The 26,329-nt window shown below is 47.1% G+C and overlaps 2 protein-coding genes across 2 annotated transcripts; one reads left to right on the top strand and one right to left on the bottom strand.

The window, feature by feature from the left end:
* Positions 1-391: 391 nt before the first annotated feature.
* Positions 392-20,478, bottom strand: cep152 (centrosomal protein 152). The gene is made up of 28 exons (XM_056598562.1): positions 20,104-20,478; positions 19,746-19,856; positions 18,210-18,322; positions 18,056-18,119; positions 17,837-17,969; positions 17,634-17,755; positions 16,970-17,126; positions 14,113-14,253; positions 13,845-13,984; positions 13,310-13,510; positions 12,796-12,943; positions 12,584-12,675; positions 12,160-12,326; positions 11,495-11,696; positions 10,151-10,243; positions 9,878-10,008; positions 9,584-9,712; positions 7,670-7,802; positions 5,286-5,801; positions 5,067-5,186; positions 4,486-4,989; positions 4,202-4,277; positions 3,844-4,011; positions 3,585-3,672; positions 3,167-3,249; positions 2,916-3,072; positions 2,456-2,562; positions 392-2,256 (listed from the first exon to the last, which is right to left on the bottom strand). The coding sequence occupies exons 2-28, from the start codon at positions 19,830-19,832 to the stop codon at positions 1,541-1,543; spliced, it is 4,788 nt and encodes a 1,595-aa protein (XP_056454537.1). The 5' UTR covers positions 19,833-19,856; positions 20,104-20,478; the 3' UTR covers positions 392-1,540.
* A 283-nt stretch (positions 20,479-20,761) lies between these two features.
* Positions 20,762-24,825, top strand: galk2 (galactokinase 2). Its single transcript, XM_056598563.1, has 10 exons — positions 20,762-20,979; positions 21,073-21,161; positions 21,254-21,377; positions 21,496-21,589; positions 21,725-21,871; positions 21,979-22,077; positions 22,394-22,546; positions 22,978-23,188; positions 23,299-23,500; positions 24,341-24,825. Exons 1-10 carry the CDS (start codon positions 20,930-20,932, stop codon positions 24,546-24,548), a joined length of 1,377 nt encoding a protein of 458 aa, XP_056454538.1. The 5' UTR covers positions 20,762-20,929; the 3' UTR covers positions 24,549-24,825.
* Positions 24,826-26,329: the final 1,504 nt, after the last annotated feature.

Raw genomic sequence — 26,329 nt, 5'->3', positions numbered from 1 at the left:
ACACCACATATCACTCTTATAATGTACTGTATATATCCTTACTGTACACTTTACTTTATACTTTATATACCTGTCTATACTGTTCAGTCACACTGCACTATATTATGTACAAACTATACTATCTATATTATTACGTGTATATACTATACTGCACCACCTATATATTAGCTGTTACATACTATACTGCACTTTATATTATCTATTACAGTCAGCACCTTCTATATTATCAATTACATAGTCTGCACCTTCTATATTATCCATTACATAGTCTGCATCAACTATATTATCCATTACATAGTCGGCACCTTCTATATTGTCCATTACATACCCTGCAAAAGCTATATTATCCATTAATAATAATACATTTAATTTAGAGGCGCCTTTCAAGGCACCCAAGGTCACCTTACAGAGCATAAAGTCATCATAAATCATTTAAAAACAAGACATTGTGGAAAAAACAAAACAAAATCAAGGCAAAACAAACAAACAATCAAGACAGTGATCAGTTAGACGTTGTGTTCATTACATACTCTGCACCATACTACTTGTTTGCACTGTTAAGACGCCAACTGCATTTCGGTCTCTATTCTTGTCCTCTGCACAATGACAATAAAGTTGAATCTAATGTTATCGGACTCAGACGATTATAATAGTTGTGTTTACATTTTTGTACTGGATCTGAGCAACTGAACAAGCAAAATTCAAGGAACTTTCGAGAGCCATTGATTCGTTAAAAAAAATATTTATTTAATATATGCACAGCATACCTTCTTAACTTAATATAAAATATAAAGTTTAAATTAAAAAATTCAAATATAAACACAAAACGACTTAAAAAACAAACATTAATGAACAACTGAGGCACACGAGCACTAAGGGACTTGGAGTACTTAAAGCAACAAGGAAGGAGTATTTGAATACTCCAGCTACGCACGCCACTACCAGAGCAAAGTCATACGCCTGCCAGTACAGATCAGGAGACACATGAGCCTGTTGTACAGGCTGGGACTGGACCATGACAGCAGCACCACAAGTCCATCCAGCTGTTTATCTTGGTAAACTGGTGAAGTGGACTCCATAGAGGCCGGGGAACGCTCACTGAGTGGTGAGGCTTTAACCAAGAACTGTCCAGATGTACACCTGCATGTTTCACCAAGCAGCTTCAGCAACCTTCAAGTAGAGCCTGATGTTCTGGCCCGGTCAGAAAGGCAGCCAAGAGATCCAATACCGCATAACGCCTTTAGCACTAAAGGAATGCTCTTTATTTAGCTACTAGATGTCATTTCAGCTTTAAAACATTAAACCATGAGGTTCAGGATTTAGATCAATATTTTTGAAAGTCATGTAAAGTTGAGTAGCTGCTTTATGAATATAATTGCCTGGCATGCTGTGGTCGTCAACTGAGGTTTTCGACCGTATATCCAAATCAGTTTTCAGTCTCTAACTCTGCCACTCACAGGAAGCCATCCCTCTGGGTGTGTAAACTGTGTCACTGCATAAGGCCCTGTACGGTGGAGGGGTCTGGTGGACCGGTGTGCCATCACTGGTGCTGTGAGAAGGGGCTGTGGAAGCCACTGTCCTGCTGGCACTGCCTCAGCGCCGAGAACACCGCCTTGCCGGGCTGCCCCCCCCCGGGCACCTCCGAGCCGGGCGTGGGCTCTCTGCACGTCCTCTTGGCCAACGGCACGCTCAGGGGCCTCTTGGCGAACTCGTTGTACACAGTGAGGTCAGACGCGTCCGGGGCCAGCCGTCCAAACTCCTCCCCCTGGCGTCCGTCTCGGGCCAGCCGCCCCCCCGCCTCCACCCGGCCCCCCTCCGAGCTCCAGTCGCTCTCCCCCTCGTCTCGGACGGGGGTCTCCCTGATGACCGAGCGCTGGCCTCGGAGCTCCGGGCCCACGGGCCCGCCGGTGCCCCCTGGGGAGCCGGCTCCCTGGAGGTACAGGTCCCGGAGACCGTTGCTCAGCGATGGCGGGAGGAAGCCCGGCGGGGAGGCGGAGCCCGGGTATGCGGTGTGGGACCGCGAGGCGTGGGGTCCTGCTTCCCTCCCCCTCCCCGGCGAGGGGCTGCTCTGCACCGGGGCCTTCCCGGGCTTCTTGTTCCTGGCCGGGACGCTGCCTTGGGGGTCGGCACGGGGGGGAGGGTCTCCCTCGCGGGCCCCCTCCTCTAGACCCAGCCCAGGGAGCGGTAACCCTGGGGAGGAGCTCCAGGGGGAACTTCCTGCTCTCCTGGAGGGAGGCGGTCCACTGGAGCCGCTGGCTGTAATGGAAGACACACACCGATCCATTAAACCACATCAATCCATTTTAGGTGTACATCCACCACTGAACGCAGACTGCATCATCCTTGGATGTAGGCCAGTGGATTGACTCAGGTCCTGCCTGTGCTGACTCCAGATCAGTTAGTCCTGCTGTACGTCTCGGTCGTTGATAGCAGGGTGGTTGGGTTCGGCACTCACCGGGTAAGGCGTGGTCCTTGAGGGGGGCTTTCTTCTTCACGGGGGTCTCCAGCACCTTGGCCATCGCCAGCAGCTTCCCTGCAGCACTCATGATCTTCTGCTCAGCCCTTGGGGAGAAAACACCACCATACCTGGAGGTCAGCGCACCGCTCTGGACCAGGTGTCCCTCAGGATCCACGAGGATTCAGCGGAGCAATCAGAGCTCAAGAGGGGAAGGAAGTCCGAATTGCTTCAGTGATGGATCGCCTCATGTTTCGCCATCTTTCTAATATTAACATACATTACCAACCCCTGGACTTACATGTTAACATTTTATTTACATATTGTCCTGGTGTTGAGGGATATGTTGCCATGTGTTCATTCACGGTGCCTCAGATCAGGGGAAACCTGAATACGGTGGCCTGAAGAGGAACACGAACCCCCAGCCCCACCCCCACCCCCACCCCCACAGCGGGCCTACCCTGAGGTCTGCTCCCCGTGCTGCAGCAGCTCCTGCAGACAGCTCATGTAGTATCGCCGCATCCTGCGCGCCGTGTCCTGCCGCTCCCGCCGCACCTCGGCCCTGATCAGCTGGGCAGCGCGCTCCATGCTCTCCTGCAGGTAGCGCAGCATGTCCCCTGCAGAGCCACAGCGCTCGGGTCAGGACGCTCCGGGACGCTTGCTATGAAGCTACGTGTGTGGGGGGGGGGGGGGGGTAGCAGGCTCACCCACCTCGGATCTTGTCCACGGCCGACAGGTACTGCTGCTTCATCTCGTCCAGGCCCGGCTGGAGGTCAGCCTGGCGGCCGCAGACCCTGGGAGGGAACACAGATGTGATGAGGGCACATCCAGGCACACAGACACATCCACGACACACAGACACCTCCACGACACACACATGCATAAGACACAGACAAATGAACGACACAGAGAAACACGCATACACACATTCACCCTCTTCAAGGTGACCTCGTAGGGCAATTCCTTAACACTACCATCACCATGTCACCCTTTAGCAGGTCACTGCTGAGCGAGTATAGGTGAGCTATGTTTGGGGATCAAACCCCACAACCTTTTGGACTGGGAGCCAACGACAATCTTGAAGAGGCACCGAGAGAAAGAGCTTTACAGCGGAGGGACCGTAACGCACCCTGAAGCGTCCTTCAGCGTCCGGGTCACGACCTCCAGCTGCTGTCGGTGGTCTTCCTGGGCGTGCTGCAGGCTGCTCTCCTGCTCCTCTGCAACACAACCACAGCGGCCCCCCCTGTTAGACCCCGCGCTGCCCTTCACCAGACCTCTGCGTCCCCAGAGCATGGCTGGAGGCTGAACCACAGCGTTCCCCCCGTTAGACCCCGCGCTGCCCTTCACCAGACCTCTGCGTCCCCAGAGCGTGGCTGGAGGCGGCTCACCTTTGAGGCGCTGCACCGTGGCCTTGTTGTCGCGCACCGTGTGCTGCAGCTGCCTGCAGGCCTTCTCCAGGTGCCTCTGCAGCTCCTGGTTCTTGGTCTGCAGCCTGCGCAGCGCCTCCGCGCACCGCCCCCCGCAGCGGGCCTCCTGGGGCAGCAGCGACGCAGAGCCTGCATGGGCGGGGCGCGAACCGCAAGGTCAGGGACGACCGGGACGCTTTCTCGTGGATCAGGAGCGCTTTCTTTGCTTTGTAGTAACTGCTGCATTACGTGCATCGTGTTTTCAAATATAAATGTTTAATAAAACCACGAATGGATTGTGTAGTGGAACAGCGGTACAAAGGGATAATGCAGTGCATACTCTGGATTTGACTGATTTCTCTCTGGTGCTGCTCCTGTGCGTCTCTCAGAGCGCAGCTCAGCTTCTCCTCACTTATCTGTTCAAACACAAACATAGACATTGACACCCAGTACAGGCAACCGTATCCATCATATTTCACCGGTGAAATAACCTTTCCTACAGGGCTGTCCTGGTGTCACAACACCCTGACCTTTAGAACGCACGCGACAGACACCCCTCCTGGTATAATTATTAACAGAGGTCACGCTCGGCCACCACTCCTGCCACTGAACCGAAAGGCTCACCTTGTCCCACTCCTTCTTTGCCTGGCCCAACGCTTTAGCCGTGAGATCTCTGTAGGACGAGGCGATGATCTGAGCAACGGTGCCCCCGGTCTCTCCCGCCCACGGCTTCACCGTGCCCCCGTGGGGCTGTTTCCGGAGCTCCGCCAGGCTGGCGTCCAGCTCCGCCAGGAGCCCCTCCCTGGCCTGCCTCCTCTGTGCCTGCTGCCCCTCTGCCAGCTGGCCCCTCCAGCGCTCCTCCCTCTCCCCCAGCGCCTGCTGCAGACCGGCCTCGCAGCGCTCCAGCAACTCCTTCTTCTGGAGCTGCCACTCCTCGGCGGCCCGCTGCAGGGCCTGGGCCAGCCGGCGCTGCTCCTGCTCCCTCCAGGGGGCCAGCAGGGAGGCGATCTCCTGCTCCTTGTCCCTGGTCCAGGCGGCCCGCGCCGCGGCCAGCTCCGCCCTCAGCAGGGCGGCCTGCTCCCCCTTCAGGTGCTCCAGCTGTCCCTGGAGCAGCTCCGTCTGGGCCGCCTGCCACGGGGAACAGCGGTCAACACACGTGCATAACATCCGGTGTACCTCCTTGTGGACGACTGAGTGCTACATGCCTTCTGCTTGAGGATCTCCTCCCACTGGTCCTTCTCCTCCTGGAGGTTGGCTTTGTACTCAGGCAGCAAGGTCAGGTCCTCCAGCCAGCGTCCGTACGCCCGGCTCACCGCTCCTTCCACCTGCATCCCCGGGACAACAGAGTACATGTCTCAGTCGCGGGTCGCCCTCACGGCATGTGAAGGCCTACGTGTACGACTGGCGGACGCGTCTCCCGTTACCTGTGTGGCCAGGTCCTCCAGGTGCCTCTTCTGGAGCTCCGTCTGGAGCCTCCTCCGGGCCTCCTTCACGGCCCTCTCCCGCTCCCGGCCCGCCTCCGCCTGCAGGGCCTGCCTCTGGGCGCTGAGCCTGGACTCCAGCTCCTCGGCGCTGAATACAGCGCCGGGTGGGCCGGCTGGAGCGTCCTCCGTCTGGGACCACCCCTCCACCGTATCCGCCTCCTCAGGGCTCCCGGCCCGGGGCTCCTCCCTCTGCACAGGCAGCAGCCACACAACGTCTTCAGGACCACGTCCAGAGGGGGGCGGCGTCGGCAGAGCGGGGGTGCGTGGTGGGAACGTTACCTGCTGCTGCTCCTCCCAGGCGGCCTTGGCCGAGGCCAGCCGGGAGGCGACCTGCTGCTGGATCTCCGCCTCCTGCTCCGACAGCCAGTGAGCTTGGAGCTGGTGGACGGAGGCCTGGTGCTGGTCCTCCAGCTGTCTCCTGAGGGCGTCCAGGGCGGCGCTGCTCTGCTCCTTCATCTTTAAAAGTACACAAAGTAACCCAGTCCTTAAACATGAAGGCCTGGACTCGCCTATTCAATATTTGCAGATATGTCATTTTAATTACAATCTTTCTTCCAGATTTAAATGCCATTACGGAAAGCGGGTAACAGAAGCAGGTTGAATTGACTGATGCGATGGATCCACAGGCTTAATACAATCATAACGTTACACAAGCATCCATGGTAGATGATGGCAGATATTAAAGGAATAGTTAGCTCCACGATGAAGCGAAGACCTCTCAGCGGTCCAACCCGGGCCCAGAGGTCTACGGGCCGGGCTCCGGGCCCAGAGGTCTACGGGCCGGGCTCCGGGCCCAGAGGTCTACGGGCCGGGACCCGGGCCCAGAGGTCATAATAAAGTCTTTACCTTGACAAGATCAATACGTGATGGACCAATCAACAGCTCTTCACCGATTGTTATTGGATGTCCCATAGTTTCATGCAATCAAGGCAATGCATTGCTAACAAAACAAGACTGAGTTAAGTTAATAGAACCAGATCGACTGGATCTTCTCACAACAATAGTCAAGAGGTTGTTTTCGCCGTTGCAGCACTTACCAGTCAAGTTGCTTTGTTCGTTAATATGTTGGTCTCTGATTAGATCCAACATGCAATAAGCTCACCTATACACCGAATTAGTAGTTCTCCTGTAATCATTCTTCTCTCTTTCACATGATTCACGTGTAATTGTAAACTTGTAGCTTAAACCTCTACATAGTGTACTACTCATATAAACCAATATGGTTTATATGAGTCTACCTATTGGGTACAGCCCAAAGACAAACTAAGGTAAATACAACCATACACATTTGTAGTTAAATCACTAGTCGTGAATACATTGATTCATCTCAATGTCACACGTTTCATTTATTATAACAAATAGCACAGAACCCTTGCGTAATTTTTCAACTGACCTCAGACGAGTTTAGACATCTTTAATGACACAACTGCCATCTGGCTGCGTGAGAAATGACCCTTCATTAACCTCTTAGGTTAATGAAGGCCTCTCAGCGGTCCAACCCGGGTCCAACCCGGGTCCAGAGGTCTACGGGCCGGGCTCCGGGCCCAGAGGTCTACGGGCCGGGCTCCGGGCCCAGAGGTCTACGGGCCGGGACCCGGGCCCAGAGGTCATAATAAAGTCTTTACCTTGACAAGATCAATACGTGATGGACCAATCAACAGCTCTTCACCGATTGTTATTGGATGTCCCATAGTTTCATGCAATCAAGGCAATGCATTGCTAACAAAACAAGACTGAGTTAAGTTAATAGAACCAGATCGACTGGATCTTCTCACAACAATAGTCAAGAGGTTGTTTTCGCCGTTGCAGCACTTACCAGTCAAGTTGCTTTGTTCGTTAATATGTTGGTCTCTGATTAGATCCAACATGCAATAAGCTCACCTATACACCGAATTAGTAGTTCTCCTGTAATCATTCTTCTCTCTTTCACATGATTCACGTGTAATTGTAAACTTGTAGCTTAAACCTCTACATAGTGTACTACTCATATAAACCAATATGGTTTATATGAGTCTACCTATTGGGTACAGCCCAAAGACAAACTAAGGTAAATACAACCATACACATTTGTAGTTAAATCACTAGTCGTGAATACATTGATTCATCTCAATGTCACACGTTTCATTTATTATAACAAATAGCACAGAACCCTTGCGTAATTTTTCAACTGACCTCAGACGAGTTTAGACATCTTTAATGACACAACTGCCATCTGGCTGCGTGAGAAATGACCCTTCATTAACCTCTTAGGCCATTGCCTTGGCTGACACAGGCCTCTTAATGTTACTCTACTCCTCACTTCTCAGTAAAGGGTGCAGCCTTACCTCCTGCTCCCTTGTGAGAGCCTCCTCTGTGCTGCTGCCAAGCCTCTCCTCCAGCGAGTCCTTCTCCTTACAGACCGAGATGTAGCACTCCTGCACCCCGAACAGCTTATCACCGGCCTCAGCCAGGAGCGCTCTGTGGAACACAAACAGTTCCTTAAACCAGTACTTCCCAACCCCCGGTCCGGGGACCCTTTAGAACCGGGCCCTGAAACATTTCCATAAAATAATCTCATTTTATAATTGAGGCTATACGAGTCATGCTATTTCCTCCAATAGATACAGAAAATCGATCAATATGTAGCTAAACCACTGTAAATTAAGCATTGTGAATGCACTGGGTCTTTGCACTACTTTTGTGTTTATTTAAAGGGATACTTCACCCATTCAGAACCGGCATTCTATCATTATAAAATCGCTATTGTAATATAAAAACAATGTTTTTTTCCCCTCAGTCTAACCCAGTCTTCCATTTGCCCAGCTTTCCTGATCTAATTTTCTCCCGAGATGACGTCAAATGATGCATTTGACATCATCTCGGGAGAACTTTGCTTGCCTGCTAGAAGAGCCGAGGACTACAAACCACTGGTCAGTGAGCCACTGAGCCAGAATACAGCCAGGAAGAATTGACACAAATGGAGGAGGAGGCTGCTGCGACGAGGAGCCGGAGCGCCGGTTTGCTCTGTTCGCCTATAGACACTAACGCTGCAGAGAATTTCAGCGATGCCAGTTTCTTCTAGAATAAATGGCTGAATCTGGTGAGGACGGGGCCATGTGTGTAACCTCTCACCCAGGATTTACCCCTCATCTGAAAAGTTGGGTATTGGATACATTTTTCCGGACCCAGAAAGTGAACTGGAAACCCCAGCGAAAGCCCGCCGGGAAAAAGAGACTTCTAAACATAGAGTAAGAGTTTGTTTTTTTACTAACACATTGGCTACAATAGTTTTGAGTCCCGGGGAACGTGACAATGTAGTTATCGGAAAGTAGCCGATCTTATTGGCGGAGCATATGCTACGTTACGTTAGCTTGAAGTCTGTCTAATGCTGTATAGGCTACGCAAGGCATAATTTATCTTGCTTTGCTAATGTTGTTCTTTCTTTCTTAGACAGTATCAGCTTCCTGTGATGTCCAGGCCATCAGAGCTAATTACCCAGCACAAGATGGGCAGAACCGTGGCTACCAGGAGACAGTAGATGCTCAAGATGAGCTGTGACTATTCTGACTCTAGCAAACGCACCTTACACGTTTTGTTTTTGTAAATAGTTCATATCTTTTCATGAATAAACTTTCAAATTCATGTTGCTTGTTGTGATTTGTTTACTAACCCAAGTGCTGTTATACTAAAGTAGGCCTACTGTATAAGATAAACACTTATTTCAACTGGGGAGAAAAGGTTGAGTGCAAATACTTGATATGCTGAGCTACTGTAATTAGCAAATGTTTTTATGCTGTACAGTAATATACAAATGCTGCGTTTGAAAAAACGAGGGCAGAGGTGCCCCCTTTTTGCACATTTATAATACATTGAATTATTTCCTTCATATAACCTTCATATCTCCACCGCTGAAGTATCCCTTTATGTATGAGGTGACTTTTCTCTTCTTTATAAATTGTATTATATTATATTATTCCATTGTTGAAGGGGGCCCCGAGACTCAAGCATATCATTTCCGTTGCTTTAATTGTTGTGAATATAACAAACAAACCATCTTGAAAACCAGCAACATCCTTTGTTAAAAAATGATTCAAATGATGCATTCAAATTGACCACCGGTCCTCCAAATCTTTTCATGAATCTGATGGTTCTTGGATCAAAAAAGGTTGGAAAACCCTGCCTTAAACCGTCATAAGAGTCAAGAAAATGATGCTGAGGGGTTCTAGGAAGACAGAGAGGCGGGACGCTGGGGGACCTACTTGAGCTGATGGACCTGCTGCTGGTGCTCAGAGACCAGCCGGTCCATGTGGGCATGGTGCTCCTCAGAGAGGTCTGAGCGGACCCGCTGGACCACGTCGTCCCTGTACTGCTGCTGCACCCGCTCGTACCTGGAGACACGTCCAAGGGCTGGTTACTCACTGCTAGCTTCAGACACTGACACAAACGCCAGCACGCTCAAATTAGATTTTTTTAACAGTTGTGAAGTTCATTGCGTTACATTCGTAAACAGCGCTAAAATATTGATCCGTCTGTCCTCCTCCTCGGATGGCTACCTCTGTGCAGCTTCCTGCTTCTCCTGGTCCAGCTCCTGGATCATCTCCCTCATCTTGGAGCACAGCTCTGTGTTGGCCGCCCTCACCTTCTCTTCGCTCTGACGCAGGTGCTGGTTCTTCCTCTCTAGGCTCTGCAAGTCAAACAAACATAAATACACACACACACACATGTACAAACATTCAAATGAGGTAAACATGTTATAAAGGGGGTGGGTTGGCTCTGAGGGAGGGTCCATGGAGGTCCCTGTAGTGACGATGTGTTTAGTGACCGACCTCCACTTGCTCCTTCAGCTGGTGGATGTCTTGCTGTAGCCTGGCGCAGTCACCCTGAGGAGCACCCACCACGTCTACAGGACTGGCTCTCACCTGTTGGTGACACACACACACACACACACACACACACGTTCAGAAAATCCTGCATTTCTAATTACAATTTACTAAAATAAAACTGATCTTATACCGTACACAGCAGCATGGAAAGAATGGCAACAATACATCTGAGAATGGACAAAAACATTAACACAAAATTGGAAGAAAGACACTGGCAAGAATATATGACGCAACGTTGTATATGAAATTAAATGCGCCACATTTTGTTAATAAAGTATGCAACTACACAACTCCTGGGCGTGTCCGTGAAGCCTGACGTCATAATATCAATCGGACGTCATAATAAAGCGCTGCCGAGAAGGAGCTCCACCCTCCACCAGGGTGGCGCCGTCGCTCTTCTTTAGCGTCTGCTATGGGGCTGGTTGACCTTTCAGCCCGGCGGCATCAGCAGAACCCAGGCTGCTCCACAACGGTTACAATGCCCTTCAGTGTTGAACACAAGGCGCTCAGCTCATGGGATACAGAGGTCACATTGACAGGCCAGCCTTTTAGTAAAAAATGATCCATTATGATATGGCTTATTTAGCCCTTTCCTTGTGCTAAATTATTACAGGACAGGAGCTGAAGTCGTCCAAAATTCAACGCCCGTAGTAGTAGTAGTAGATAGTATCCACATGTTAAAAATTAAAAATTCAAAAAAACACCAACATTTCTTTGGGGTGCTAGTGGCGCATTATGGCTATCCTAGGGGTAGCTACAGCACCCCTAAGCCCAACACTAGCGCCTTGCCGTGCCCCACTGTCCAGGCAGAGCTCTACAAGTCACATACCACGTCCAGGGGCCTCTGAAGAGGCCCTTCAAAGTCAAAAACAGAACACCACCTTTGTTTTTTCTACCTCTCAGCACAGCGGAAAGTGTTTTGGGCAGACTGGCAAAAACAAATATCATATTCATGTTTTCTCTAAATGAATGGTCATATTTTAGCAACAGTGATGAAATAGCATAGATTACTTTGTTGACGCTCATATAAGTTTAGCTTTGAGTAAACACTGAATGATTTATCAGATCAAACTGGTTTTTGGTGATACAGTAATATATATATATATATATATATGAAATAGGTTGCATGACATGCAGAAATGTGTAATTAGCGATTGCAGCTGCAAATGATCTCAAAGCAAAGAACATGAATGTTAATACGAGTCATATTCAGTCATGATATGAGCACATGGGTCATGTGCCGAGCAGGGGTCAATGTGCTCCAGTCCGCCATCGACCTGAGCTCACCGGTGACGGAGGCTGAGCGGGGTGCAGCTGTGTGTTCATCAGGCTGAGGCTGCTCTGAGAGGCCTGCAGCTCCTGCTGCAGCTGGCCCATCCTCTGCCTCTTGGCCTTCAGGCTGCCCAGGCAGCGCTGCAGCTCGGCTCGTAGCTGCTTCACCTGCTCCTCCAGGGGCAGTGTGGGCTTGGCCAGCTCCCCCAATAGTGTGCTGCAGAGGCCCACAATCACAGTTACACTCAGTGAAACACCACCAGGTTTTACACCTTCCAGACACATTCGAGCTAACAGAGATACAATCAACCATGGTTGGTACCACAACCACGTCTGCTACTTATTACATACTTTTTATTTGAATTGGTTGTGTCTTACTTATTGACTATATCTTGTTTTGTTGCTGCTATGTGGCTGAACCAAGCCTAAGAATTTTACTCTTGCGTACTTGCACAATAAGATTTAATAAAATAAATTCTGATTCGACACCAAGGACAGGATCCAAAATTACAATTTTGTCTTTTTACCAGTCAGAGTGGAAAGATCTACAGGCCAAGCCATTGTTTTTATATTCAACACTGAGGTGTGACCCTGCCATGCATCAGAGGGAGATAGTTGGTGCAGTGGGTTCTCAGTGAGCTGTCAGGAGGCCGGGGGCTCTGGGTTCCCTGGCTAAGTACCTGTGCAGCCGGACCTTCTTGCGGTTGGCGCTCTTGATGCCCAGCTCGACGTAGGACTCGGAGGGGGGGTTCTCCCAGTCGTCCAGTATGGGGTCCGGAACTATGACGCCGTGCTTCACCGCAGACTCGTACATGGTGATCTGCGCCTTCAGGTCCGTCAGGTCCTCCTGCAGAACAGATTATAGGAAGGGATGGTACCGGAAGTTTTTGAACTGGCCGATAGCAAGGATGCACGACTAGGGGTAGTCTCGTCATGGTTACAGCAGTCTGACACCCAGCGCATTGGTTTAGATTCCCAAGGGCTGCATTCTACCTGGACATAAAGCTAATCCCTGCAGAGACCTTAACGACCTGTATGTGTTCAGTGTGACTAAATGACTCAATAGCAGAACAAATATGAGGATTTCACATGAATGCAACAAACCTGCAACCCTTGGTTCATGTTTTCACTCAGAATCTTCGCCGCCTGAGCTTGCTGCAGCTTGATTTGCATTTGGCTCATCTCCTGCACTGACCCTTCATGTTGGGGAACGATGGAAACATTTTTCAGAATTTAGTTAGCATTAGTGCTTAGTATTTGGGACCAACGCCAAACGCTGCAGAGTGCTGAGCGTGTAGGGAGAGCATGCAGGGCACCTGTTTGGAGCAGCTGGGCACACTGCTTCTGAGTCTCCTCCAGGCGTTGGGAGAGGGCGTTGACCACCCTGGCCCGCTCCAACTGTTCCGCCTCCCTCTGGTGCTCCAGCTGCCTCACCTGCTCCCGCAACCTCTGGCCGACCTCCACCTGCAGCGCCCCCCCCCGCCATTAAACAAGGCCCCCTAGCGCGCAGCTCCTAAGGCCTCTTAATGTTGCATTATGCTAATCTCTGCGGCTGTTTATCGATTCCATAGAGGGATCAATAAACAGCCACTAAAACGTGTATTTCTCTATCCTCTTTAAAGGGCTTTGTGTGGATTACAATGGATGTGTGACTGCAAACTTGTACTGCTGGGCCCCCGTTGCTACTGGAAAGAGAGTGAAGCTATGGGTGTACATCCTTGGTAAGACCGTCCCCGGGACCTTCAAACGACCCTGTGAACACTGACGTTGTGCGTCCCAGAGCGTAAGGGACAAGAAGTCCCAACACGCCTCAACCAGCGGAGTGCTGACCTGCTCCTTCAGGGCCTGGGCGCTGACGTCCAGCTGCTGCTGCAGTCCCAGCAGCGCAGCGTTGTGCTGCTCCCTCTTGACCGTCAGGTCCTGGTCGTGCTGCTGCCGCGCTCTAGACAGCGTCTCTGAGCGACACAGCTCTGCCATCTGCTGTTTCAGACTGTCCACAGCAGCCTCCGCTATCCGCTGCTTCTTAAGGTTCTGAAAGTGAACCAGTTCATGGATATATTGTGTTAGGTGTTATGCTTACTATCATGGGGGATAAAGTGTTTTCTGGTTGTCTTGCAAAATGGAAGGTGGCTGGTTTATCCCCGGCTCGTCCTAGTGGAGTGTTGGGGTATCCCTGAGCAAGGCACCTAACCCGTGCTCCTGGCTGTCGCCTTGCCTGACTGACCATCAGTTTATGAATGCGTGTATCCATGGGTGAATGCGAGTGTAAAGTGCTTTGAGTGGCCACGAGTATAAAAAGCGCACTACAAATGCAGTCCGTTGAAGAGTCAATCAAGACAACAGCAGCGCTGCAATGTAGACTGACCTCATGGTCTCGCTCTGTCAGTGACTGGATCTGCAGTTCCAAGGACTTGACCCTGTTCTGCATTTGAACCTCCCTCTCCTGGCCCTCTTCCACCAGGTGGCTGGACTCCTTCAGACTCACTGCCAGGCCATCTTTTTCATCTGTTTTTTATTATAGACAAAATTTGTTATCACCGTTTAGTTTCAAATCAAGGGAAAGGTGCATCGTTTGTTCTATTACTACTAAATCCTAAATGACACTAATGACGTCGCCAAATGGCATGAATCACCTTTAACGATGGCAAACTGATGCTCAAGGTAGCGCATGTTGCGCCTGGAGTCCTCCAGCTTGCGCTCCAGGTCTTCCACCTGTCTCTGCTGGGCCTTGTGGAGAATCTGCAGCTGAGCCAGCTGCTGGCCCTCAGCGGTGTCTGCAACAGAAGCGGTAAGAGGTCCAGTGTGTTTAGGGAGGTTCCTTAACAGGTATATGGGTTGTAAATAGTCATCAAGTCTGTCAATGTAAAACTATAGGTCATAGCTTTGTCATAAAAAGCTAACGGCTTTAGCATGTGATTAAATCAGTTTAACCAATCACAGTCGGGTATCTTCGTCATAGTCCCCATGGTCAATACAAGTTGTAGGACATGGCAGAGGTAACCTATAACCTACATGTATACAAAAGCCTATTTACATTTGTATACACACAGTACTCTTATTGCATCCATAGTTGTAAACTATATTCATAGACCTAGAATTATTGCCATCTGTTTAAATCATTAATCTGCACTGCAGGCAATGCTACAAACCAATGGCTACTTGCACTGCGGTACGTGAATGAAAGTTGCTATCACATAATGGTGTGCTGTTGTATCGCAACAGATTCATTTTGGATACCAACAGAGGTGTGTGTGTATGTGTATGTGCGTGTGTGTGTGTGTGTGTGTGGCCTCACTTGGCCCCGAAATCAGATTGATTAGACTGTGTTTAAATGAGGCTGCACACCTGTGGTGCAGCGAACAATCAATGCACCACAGGTTGACCAGCCATCTCCACACACATTCAGAAGAGAACTGACATGCCAGCACTGAACACCTGCTCTGACACTTACAATTATAACAACTCTGCAGTAAGCCGGTTAACTCAGCCCCCCCGTGTGTCCTGGAGGAGACCAGTGAAGCCACGTGGTGCAGTGTGGCAGGGAGGATTGTTACAAAGATTTTCCCCAAAAGAGTGATACCTACTTTAAGTTATCCAACAGGGAAGCAACCTCAAAAAATAACCACTCCAGAAAACGGCTGTTTAAAAGAATGCACATTCACCACATAATCCCCCACATCCGTGAACTGCCCTCCACGACACTATTTGACGCTTGGATTAAAAAGTGTGTGAAAATCCCTTCACATTGAACCCTCTAAAAAACATTTTATATTTGGCAAAAGGACTTACATAATCACTTTCAGTAGGCGGTAGTAGGCGTGTCCGAGAGAGGGCTGAGCTTCTCTAACACTATATATAGTCTAGTGCAGGGGTTTTCAAAGTGTGAGAGAGTGAGCTCCCCCTCAGAGAAAAAAATTCAGCTGAGCCCCCCCCCCCCCCCCCCCCCCAATTTTTTCTTTTCTAAAGACCTGTGTTTTGAAAGCTATCTTAATTATTTTACACATTTTAAACATCTCTGATCATAATTTTAAAACATTTGAAACATATTTTTTAAACATTTGAAACATATTTTTTAAACATTTGAAACATATTTCTGAAACATTAAAACATCTTTGTGCGTTTTTAAACACATTTCTTAACACAATTTAACCTTTTTTAAATACATTTGAACATCTTAATCTGTGTAAACTGCCAGTTTGCACAGATTCATTCAGGGTCCCCGACTCTGAATTTTCAGAGTCGAATCAGATCTGCTTTTTCAGTCCAGAGATTCGACTATTCGGCGGGGTTTGTTTACCGGCGTTGTTATGGTGACCTAAATTATTATAAGCAACTGAAAACAATGCCGGTTTGAAACTAAAACTGTGATTCTGAAAAAAGTATAAATGCTATCAAAATTCCGTTCGAAAGTATTGAAGATACAAGTGTGTAGATTTGTTCAATGGTTTGAACGATGGTAAACGGTTGAAAAATGAATGAGTTACGATGTCTAGAAGTAGGTGTATCAGAATGGGCTGACGTCTTCAATGAAAACAGCTGAAAACGAAGCGGTACGAAACTAAAACTGTGATTCTGAAGAAATTTTAAATGATATCGAAATTCTGTTTAGATATTATTGAAGATACAAATGTGTAGATTTGTTAAATGGTTTGCACGAAGATAAACGGTTGAAAATCGATTTAGTTAGGTTACTTCTACAGTTGAAGTACGATTGATGATTTGAATCATCGACTTTCAGGTTTTTCTTCGGGTTTATTTTTTTCTCACGTCGCGCCCCCCCTGAAGAACTCTGGCGCCCCCCAGGGGGGGCGCGCCCCACAGTTTGAAAACCACTGGTCTAGTGTATATAATGCCACCATGTGTGGATGTGTCTTGCCAGCTATTGCTGGCGCTTCTAGGACCCTTGTAGTAAGTATAACGCTACGGTTTGGGGATGTGGCCCTTCATTTAAATATCTGAGTCCGAGAGAAAGTTAAGCTTCTCTGAGTCTTAGATATTTGATATATAAATCCACATATACATCCTCGCACATTGTATGTGGATGTGTGGGGCCTCTTCTGGCCAGCGGTTGATTTTGATTTCCATGTCTAAGGGTTGAACAAACCATCGAGCCCATGTTGATGGTTGACATTATCGATGTCAGGATCTCAAACGGCCATGGTTTTTTTCAACACGTCTCCTCTTGCGGTGTATGTGCCTGCCTGAATTGGCCAGTTGACCATTGATTGACGTCCTATATATTTAAAGAGGTCAAAAGCCTTTTTTGGGGCAATATTATAAGTTGGTAATACTGGAGTAAGGAGCAAGACGATCCAACTTCATTACCGTACTTGAAATTGCCCAGTGAAGGAAGTCTAACCATCAGACTCTATCATACTTTAATACTTATTGGTATTTTTTCCTCTTCCGTCACCTTCACAAAAGGACGGTCATACTCGTAGTGAAGACATCACTTGTGTCCCGTTTCGGAATGCGTGTTGTGGGACTCACTCTGTGCGGTGTCCAGGTATTCTCTCTGCAGGTGCTCAAAGGGCTCAAGAGGGGCCTGAACACTGTGGCTCTGAGGTTGACCAGCAGGTTTATGGGGGTTGTAGTTTGCCTTGCAGTGAGCCACCCTTCTCTCTCCTGACCCTGGATCATCGATGTTCTGAAAGCACAGACCGTGATAAGACACAGGATTTGAGTGTTTGGACACACACACACACACACACACACACACACACACACACACACACACACACACACACACACACACACACACACACACACACACACACACACACACACACACACACACACACACACACACACACAGATGTCTTAAATTCCCTTGACTTTATTCACACAAAACAAGTACATACGCACTATGGCATAATAGCAATGGAACAATTTAGTAGAAACAAAATATTGATCAACAGTATAGTAGGCCTTCCGGTAAAAACTACTCTCAGCGCATTCCGTAAAATAAAACCACAACTAACATTTCACTGACTCAGTTTCAAGCTTACTAGACAAGCACTACAAGATGGTAAAGGTCACTCAATGAATGAATATCATTTGAAAAAGTACTAATTTACAACATTTTATAGCACCCAACATGAATGACAGAAGTTGTTCAGACATCCTGCAGTAAGAACAAAGTTGACCAACTCACTTGGAAATGCTTCTTTGCATTGTTTTGGTTCTCAAAGAACCGCGTTTTCCCGTCTCCCTCCTCGAGTTCATAGTCCGAACGGTCACCGGCACCATGGGGGAACGGCTGACGCCCAAAGCCTTCTGTGGAGGAGAACTTGTTGGTCTCTGTAGCACCATCTCAAGCTGTGTTGGTACATGCCTGGGACGGCTGGAGTGGCTCACCTTGAGGCTGCTGCTTCCAGGCGGCGGTCAGAGGCGGTCTCTGGGCATGGCTGTCGTAGCCGTTGATGTGAACAGCCTCGCCCTCGAATCCCTCATGCTGATGAGATCCTCCATTGTAGTCCTCATCGTAGTTCTTGAGAAACACCAACCGGATGTACAGTTATGGAGCGTGAACACATCCCAACAACCGTTCAATCTAACAATGGAAATCTGACCGACCTCGTAAGAGTTGCGTTTAGGATGAGGGGAGAGTTCAGCTTGTTGGGTCCATTCAGGCGGTTGGCTGAGAAACCAAGAGATCAAGAAACGTATTTAGAATGAAATAATGTGCAATAATCCATTTTCTGTATATGAAGTGTGACTGGTTAGGTACCCCTTTCTGTTGTTGATGTTGTTGTTACTGCAGGTAGAGTACTCCAGCTCAGGGCTCGAGTCATGGCTGTCCTCAAGCATATCATCAGGCAGGTCAGTGAGCAGCTTGTGCAGCTGGAACATAGCATGGGAATATGACTCACTGTGGCTGCCTAGCAACATAATCACAACACAGGACATAGGACAAAATCATGCACGCCCAGACCTCGTGCATAATGAGCTACTTATTTTAACAGGCAACATTTCCAATATCGAAAACACTTTTTAACCTGATGCCAGTGAATACTTAAATTGGATTATATTTACATTATTCTTATCAAGTAATTGAATATATATCACCTTCCAACTTTACCGCATCATTCCTTTCTATTCATCACCTTATCTTCATTAGTATTTGTTATTAGTAGCATCACTGCCAGATCACAGCAACAAAACAGCAAAGCTCTAGTTTATAGCATGTTTCAACAGGGCCAGCATAAGGACAGTCCCCCACCAGAGGAAAGTTCACACAGCCTTTTTCCAACCGATCTTGTTAACCTACAAAACTGGTTAGAAACACAGAACTCCCACAGTAGTTCCACTGAAATCACAGTGCAACTACTCACACAACAAATATGATTTAAACTACTGTCCAACGCCGTAAACGGGGTCTCCTAAATGACCAGAGCAGGGCTGATGGAGGCTGCAGCAGCTCCAGCTGGACTTACTTCCCACAAGGTCTGGTGAATGGACTTGACCTCCTTCACTGTATCCAGGACCAGCAGACCCATAGTCCACAACATCCAGCCTCAGTAAACAGAGCGTTCCTCGATGTGACTGCTAAGCCCTATGATAACGCCACCTCTAGTCTAGACTCGAGAAGAGAAGACCTTCTGTGCAAATCATCCACAGCCTGTATGGCATGCTGTCAGATCCACGAGGGGCCGTTGCATTTCCCTTCCAAAGCCCTCCATTGTTCAGACCAAACATATGGGTTCACTGGAGCGGAAACATTCCTCTATGAGAAAAAGACGTTCCACCTCACTGAGTTTTTCAACACCCGCACCATCAAAATATACCGGTGAATTTATACATTTGTGTGTCCCAAAGTCATCTATTTGCAAGAGTTTATCCAAATCTAAAGTGTTGTCCAGTAAAACAACCAACACATGACTATTGATGCTACACTGCCATACTGCGTCAAGAAAAAATCCAGTCTGGTTAATCATGTATGTGTCGTGAACACAGGAGAAAGAGCGGTTTCCAGTGTGACACACCTTGGAGGAGGCCTTTCTCCCGGGCCAATTACATCCCCGGTTCAGGGTACAGTGGATGGTTGAGGCATGAGTAATGTATCACTCTCATGTGTTTAAACTGTCTGTTTACTTACTAAAATAAAGCCCATTAAGTACTTCACAACAATGGTAAACAGCTGTGCAAAGCAGAAACCAATCACCGACCTATGAAACATGACAATGTTGCTAGTGCACGGCATTCAATACTCAAACCACCTCACAGATTCAATGTTAACCAATAAACTTAAAACCCATTTCTGTACCTCTTGTTCTCTCGCATAATCCTCCTGATCGTATTCATCTTCATCTTGTTGTGTCTGAAGGGCAGCGCTGTCGAAGTCGATGGACATGATGACAGAGGGTCAGAGGGGAGGCTGTGGAGATAGTAGGACAGAGGTCAGAGGAGAGGCTGTGGTGACAGGAGGACAGAGGTCCGAGGGGAGGCTGTGGGGAACACACTGAAGGACAGAGGTCCGAGGAGAGGCTGTGGGGACAGACGGCACAACGTTATTAAACACTTTAAACATCTACCTGCCTCAGGTGGAAACGTAGGGATTTCTTATCATTGACGAAATCAAAACAGTGAAGTTAATGGGTTTAGTTGTACAGCCCAGGGCTTACCTTAGCAAGTTAAAATGTCATTATTAAAATTAATTTGTTGCCATTTGCTTTGCAGCTCACAATACTGAAGGAGCTGTTTGTGAGCTAGTGCATCCGTAGCGATAACAAACAAGCAGAACGAACGAATAACGGGATCATTCCGCAACAAAGAGCCATACGATCTTCAAATGTAGTCGTATGCGGATAAGCGATGGTGGTCTTTTCACTGGTTAATTCATGTTGATATGAATACATCGGTCATGGTGTGCGTCTGTGTGAGCTAAGAGCTAGCAACAGAGCTTGCTTCAGGAAGTAAAGAGCGGCTCGCCTCCTTTGAAAACTCGCGCGCATCCATCGCGGTAAATCGTGGTAACCACGGTAACAAGTTACCGTCGACAGCTGTTAGTGAGGGAAAAATAACGATTGATTTATATCTAGATATTAGGGATACTTATATTATACGAGTCAATAGCCAATGCGAACTGTGATTTCTCTTTATCTTATTGTGTTCAATCTAAATTAGAAACACGTTTTTATTACTATACGATCTTATTCTCTCTATAAGGATAAGGAACTGTAGAATAGACGTTCGCACTGTTTCGCACTGTAGAAGGTTGTATCATATGCGCGATATCCCTGCGACTTGCGTTTCTTTGCGCATGGATGATTCTCCTGAACTCAACATTCCAGCCGCTTCCGCATTTGTGTTTGCGAAGATGCCGTGTGATCGTCAGCTGATACTGGCATTATTTTTTTTAAAAATAAAATACGACTTTAAGTGAACCGCTTAAAGTTTATATAGTCCGGAAAGAAAGCTGTACCTTAGGGGAATGCTGAACAAGTGAAGATGGACTCAAATCCACCACACCTCAAAACAAACTTTGCAGACAATGACAGGTAACAACAGACTGTCAGTTCAGAGAGGAAGTATGCTGTAATGCTCGTTGATCTTTTGTTTTATACACTACGTTTGTTTTCTTTATCCCACAGGTTGCAAATGTTGAAAAATGCTTTTGAAAAAAAGTATGGAAAGTCTCCCAAATTCTATGCACATGCACCAGGAAGGGTAAATCTCATAGGTAATTCAGATTCGAATAACATCAATAACAGTTCGTTACTTTCGTCTACGTCCTGATATAGAACTGCTCCAACTTTCTCCCCATTGTTCCAGGGGAACATGTTGATTATTGTGGGTATTCTGTACTTCCCATGGCCATCGAACAGAGTATTCTTGCAGCTGTCTCTGTGAATGATTCGGAGACAATAGAGCTGGCCAATACAAATCCTCAATACAAGTAATGCATACATTTTCAATATCATTTTTTAAGTACATTCATTCATTAATGAATTCATAAGTCAACATATTAATTCAGTGAAGTATCAAATTAGCCATGTATTTATTTATATTGACAGGGATTTTAGAGTGTCTGGCACAGAAGAAATTGACATTGGCAAAGACAATCCACAGTGGCACAATTACTTTCTCTGTGGTGTCAAAGGCATTCAGGTAATTCATGTTTGAATGTTTACTTTAGTCCAGGGAGTATTCAGTAATGCTTCATCTATTCATTGTTTTGTTCCATGCACAGCAATGATCACACATATAACGTCATGTTTTTTCCCATAATAATGTTCCCACCAGGAGAACTTCAGCCTCCCCAGTTTGGTTGGGATGCAGTGTGTTGTTGATGGAACCATCCCGGCCAGCTCAGGCCTGTCCAGCTCTAGTGCCTTAGTGTGTTGTGCTGGCCTGGTCACAATGGAGGCCAATGAGAAGTCCCTCTCCAAGGTACTCTGTGACATAAGCCTGATTGTGATTGCTTTGATTTGAATAACACTTTAATGTGTGTCATCATAGCTGTTATAATAGCTTGATTTATGTGTCTACGTCTCAAGGTGGCACTTGCTGAAATCTGTGCCAAATGTGAGCGATACATTGGAACCGAAGGGGGGGGAATGGACCAATCCATCTCGTTTCTGGCAGAGAAAGGAACCGTGTGTACAAAATCAGTTTTTTGACATTCTAAAATATGAAAGGATTGCATGGCTGCTAACCACAGACACCAACCAACCGAGACATAAGCATGTCATCACGAGCAGGTGTGTTTTATAAACTATGGGTGGGAGTCTAGCACAGGGGTCGAAAGCAATCAAACATTTAGATCTGAGAAGGTACTTAAATCTGAAATGTGAAACAAATAGCCTAAGATTAGGTATTTAACCTCTCTACATAGTGTGTACCCTTTAAGACTAGTTTAAAGTAACAAATAATGAGTTCGACCACCTCTTATCATTACGGATCCCATCACAGGCCAAGCTGATCGAGTTCAACCCGCTGCGAGCCACTGATGTCCAGCTTCCGAGCGGTGCCGTGTTTGTGATCTCCAACTGCTGTGTGGAGATGAACAAGGCGGCCTCTTCTCACTTCAACATCCGTGTGGTGGAGTGTCGGATAGCCACAAAGGTATGATCCTTTACTCAGAGAGTTGACTTGTAACCAAAAGGTTGCTAGGCTCCTCCTAGCGAGTGTAGAGTGTCCAGGTGTTCCTGAGCAAGAGACCTCACCCTAACTTCTCCTAACGTGCTGGCGCTGTCGCCCTGTGTGGTTGACTCTGCTGTCGGTGTGTGAATGTGTGTAGGGACCGGATAAAAAGATAAAAAGCATCTGCTAATTGCCCTAAATGCAAATGTAATGTGTCTAGAGTATGTATTACATTCCTGATACCCTAAATATACCAATGTGAGCGTTATGGTAACAAAAACAACAACATGCTTAAAGGCAGGTGTCCCAGAAATGCATAAGCCTATAATGTGTCTCATAATGGGCATACAGTATCTTGTCATCAATAGCCGACACTCTTATCCAGTCTGATGGAATACCTGGGGTGGATGCAGATGCTGGCCAAGTTAAAGGGTCTGGAGTGGAAGAGGTTGGTGAAGCTGGCCCAGGTGCAGACCGAGCTGGGGGCCTCTCTCGAGGAGATGCTGAGCCTGGTAGAGGAGGTGCTGCACTCTGACGCATACAGCAGAGCTGAGATCTGCCAGGCCCTGGGCATCACCCCTGAGCAGTTCAGTACAGACCTGCTCAGTTCCAACACACAGCATGGTAGGAGCATGGCCAGAGGCTTCAAATACTTTCCAGTGCCTGTCTTGTGAGGCTCAAGGCTAACATTCAGCATGTGTTCTTTCCCTTGTTTCTGCTGGTGTCTTTTGTAGTCACTCACTTCAAGCTGTACCAGCGGGCCAGGCATGTGTATGGGGAGGCCTCACGGGTCCTGTGTTTCAAGAGTGTGTGTGATTCTCAGCCCGCTGACTCCATACCTCTCCTGGGAGACTTGATGAAGGAGAGCCACGCCAGCTGCAGAGACCTGTATGAATGCAGCTGTCCTGAACTGGACCAGTTGGTCGACATTTGTTTGTGAGTAACTTTTCATAGCACCTATGATTTTAATCATCTAACATAATCAACTTATATAATTGAGATCTCAGAGTTAATTGAGATCTAATATACCTCCGATAGTGTGGTTAAGTTTGATGCAGCGGTTTTGTTTGGCCACATTTTTATGTCTGATATTGTTTGCGACCCCGATGTCCTCCAACTTTGTGCATCTGCTTCCACATACATAACCCAAACCCAGTCTGTCTCTATTATCAACGTACCAGATCCCTTCATGAGACCTTTAAAGATCCCATATCATGCGTTTTTAGGATTAATAATTGCATTTGGGGGTACTACTAGAATAGGGTTACATGCCTGTATGTTTAAAAAATACCCCTTATTATTGGAACACTGTCAATTTGTAGTGTGATTGGTCTGACGCTTTGCACGTGCGTTGCCAAATTCCCCCCCCCCCCCCCCCATTGTGGGAAGCCGGGACTTCTGCACTTCAGCACCGCCCATTGATGTCTGATGTCACACTATTACGATATTAATAGCTGTTTTACGCACTATAGAGGGGCGTGCTCGCTGGGTGCGAAAACTCCCTCTGGCTCATACTTAAAGATTTTTCTAGCTTAGCATACGTAAAACATGTATTCATACGTCGTGTAAAAGTCTAAAGCAAAAGGAAAAGTCGAAAAAAGCATGATATCAAAAATAGGAAGACGACGGTAGTAAAGTATGAGAAATGTTATCTCATGGTTGGGTAACGTTAGCGTAGCATGTGTCCTCCTGGTGATGTGAAGGGGTCTGTGTTTTGCTGATACGCTGGTGTGACATGGTGTAAAAATGCGTATCCTTTCTGCTGCCGGGGAGCAGGAAGGCGGGTGCGGTGGGGTCCCGGCTGACAGGGGCCGGCTGGGGCGGCTGTGCGGTCTCCATGGTTCCAAGTGACAAGGTGGAGTCGTTCATACGAACAGTGAGGGAGACGTTCTACGCCCCGGAGCCCCGCAGGGCAGCCATGGAGAAGCAGAGTCTGTTTGTGTCAAAGCCTGGAGGTGGAGCCACCATCTTTATCGAGGAGTAAAGCTGTTCACATCGTGTTTACAACCGCTTTTGATTAATAATCAATTCCTTTGGGAGAATCCTTTTTAAATGTTTTTTTGGAAAAGGTGGTTAGAAGAAGATGCATTCTTTAAACTGTGACCAAATTAAAGGGACTCTTATTTCACAGAATGTATAAGCAATCACTCTTTGCAGGGATTGTTTTTTACTATAATCATAGTAGAAAACATATGTTCTTCTTCAATGATGAGATTAAAATAATTATCTGATAAAAGATGTGTATCCTGTATGTTTTGTGAGCCCCCCACCCCCATACTCCCATAAGAGGCCTACTGCAGGTCCTCCAGAACCAAAACAGATTCAAGAATTAGAAAAAAAAACATGCATTGTTTTTTTAATATAATATGTAATGAATAACAGTGTAAAGAATACAACCCAGGATATTGCATAATATCGAAAGAGATGGTTGCTATAATAGCCATTTCTTTAACCACTAATTGATTTGGCTGTGATTTGGTTCATTAGAGCCGCCTTGTGAACATCTGCGGTACTGCAGTTAACTTTGTGTTGGCGTTGTCTCAAACCACGCAGGGAAGTTTAGAGGGTATAAAACTGTAGGTATACCTTCTGTGGACATGATATGCGCTAGCCTTCTTCAACCTAATACCGTTCACAGGTGGGGTATTCCACCAATTGAACACAAAGGGCCCCACACAAGATAAACTGTATTCTATACTTAAAATATATAGGCCTAGTATATATTGGATGAGGATGATATAGTTAGGGCAGCAAGTCCTTCTCATTGGCCTACACATTACCACTGTCTGCCTGGTCTTGCCGGCATTTCTCCAGACCTCCTTCCTTTCCTTCATCCACCATGCTCAATGTTGGTACAATTGGAATCTGTCCCTTAAGGGGGTTACTATGATCAGTCTTTGTCTTTATCTGGTTTAGTGTTCATTCTCCCCTTGTCCACCAAAAGTCCTCAGACATTTTCCCTCCCCTTACAGCTCCAACCTGCAATCACCTCATTCCACTCACCTTTGTGTCATTCATTATTGTCCCTCCACCTCATTCCCTGATGATTGTCTCCCCATTCATACAAGGTCACCTCTTTTGTTCACCTGTCGGTTATTTGTTGTTGTCATGTCCCTCGTGGTTCCTCAATTGCAGTGGAGATGATCAAGATCCTTTATTAAAGGTCCTTTTTCGTTATCTATCGTGAGTTGTCTGCAATTGGATCTTTACCTCTTTGATCCTGCTGCCCGCCAGCACCCGAACGGGAAAACAATGGGGAAGAGTTAGGACGACTGTCAATCGGTCTATTGTCGTTCACTTTCTGTCTCTTGAGAATTGGTCAATGCCGCTTTGACAGCTTTGACAAAAGCAGATCTACTGTTGAATACATTATTTGATGAACACAGTGGAAAATAAAGAGATGGGCATTCTATGAAAGCATTTTTATTTATGTTTATTTATGTGGAAAAGGGCTTACGTCAAAATAATATATAACACTTCACTACCGGTGCTGTTTGGGTTCAAGAAGTACGCTGACGTCCTGGCAGTGGAGATCCCTGACCTACAGGTGAACCACCATCATTCTAGTTCTACCTTCAGTAAACATGCTGCATGTGAACTATGGTTCAACCCTTTTTTTACTCAACACTATACCAAAAGAGTACCATGACTAACCCTTTATTAAAATTAGTAAAGTAAGCATTAACTAACAGTTAATTAACTGTTAACTAAATGGTGTAGTATAATTTGCTAAAGATCCTCATGTTTACTAATTCCAAATCAGGT

The sequence above is a fragment of the Gadus chalcogrammus genome, chromosome 9 (genome assembly GCF_026213295.1).
Source record: "Gadus chalcogrammus isolate NIFS_2021 chromosome 9, NIFS_Gcha_1.0, whole genome shotgun sequence".
NCBI lineage: Eukaryota > Metazoa > Chordata > Actinopteri > Gadiformes > Gadidae > Gadus > Gadus chalcogrammus.
This window is presented reverse-complemented; position numbering and strand designations above follow the sequence as displayed.

Excerpts from the sequence above, each read along its gene's own strand:
- galk2 (XM_056598563.1), top strand. The coding sequence starts at position 20,930 with ATGGACTCAAATCCACCACACCTCAAAACAAACTTTGCAGACAATGAC. Across the intron at positions 22,078-22,393 it reads TTCTGGCAGAGAAAGGAACC|GCCAAGCTGATCGAGTTCAA; the intron begins GTGTGTACAAAA and ends ATCCCATCACAG. Across the intron at positions 22,547-22,977 it reads AGTGTCGGATAGCCACAAAG|ATGCTGGCCAAGTTAAAGGG; the intron begins GTATGATCCTTT and ends GGGTGGATGCAG.
- cep152 (XM_056598562.1), bottom strand. The coding sequence starts at position 19,832 with ATGTCCATCGACTTCGACAGCGCTGCCCTTCAGACACAACAAGATGAA. Across the intron at positions 3,673-3,843 it reads CACGGTGCAGCGCCTCAAAG|AGGAGCAGGAGAGCAGCCTG; the intron begins GTGAGCCGCCTC and ends GTTGTGTTGCAG. Across the intron at positions 3,250-3,584 it reads ACGCTGAAGGACGCTTCAGG|GGTCTGCGGCCGCCAGGCTG; the intron begins GTGCGTTACGGT and ends GTTCCCTCCCAG.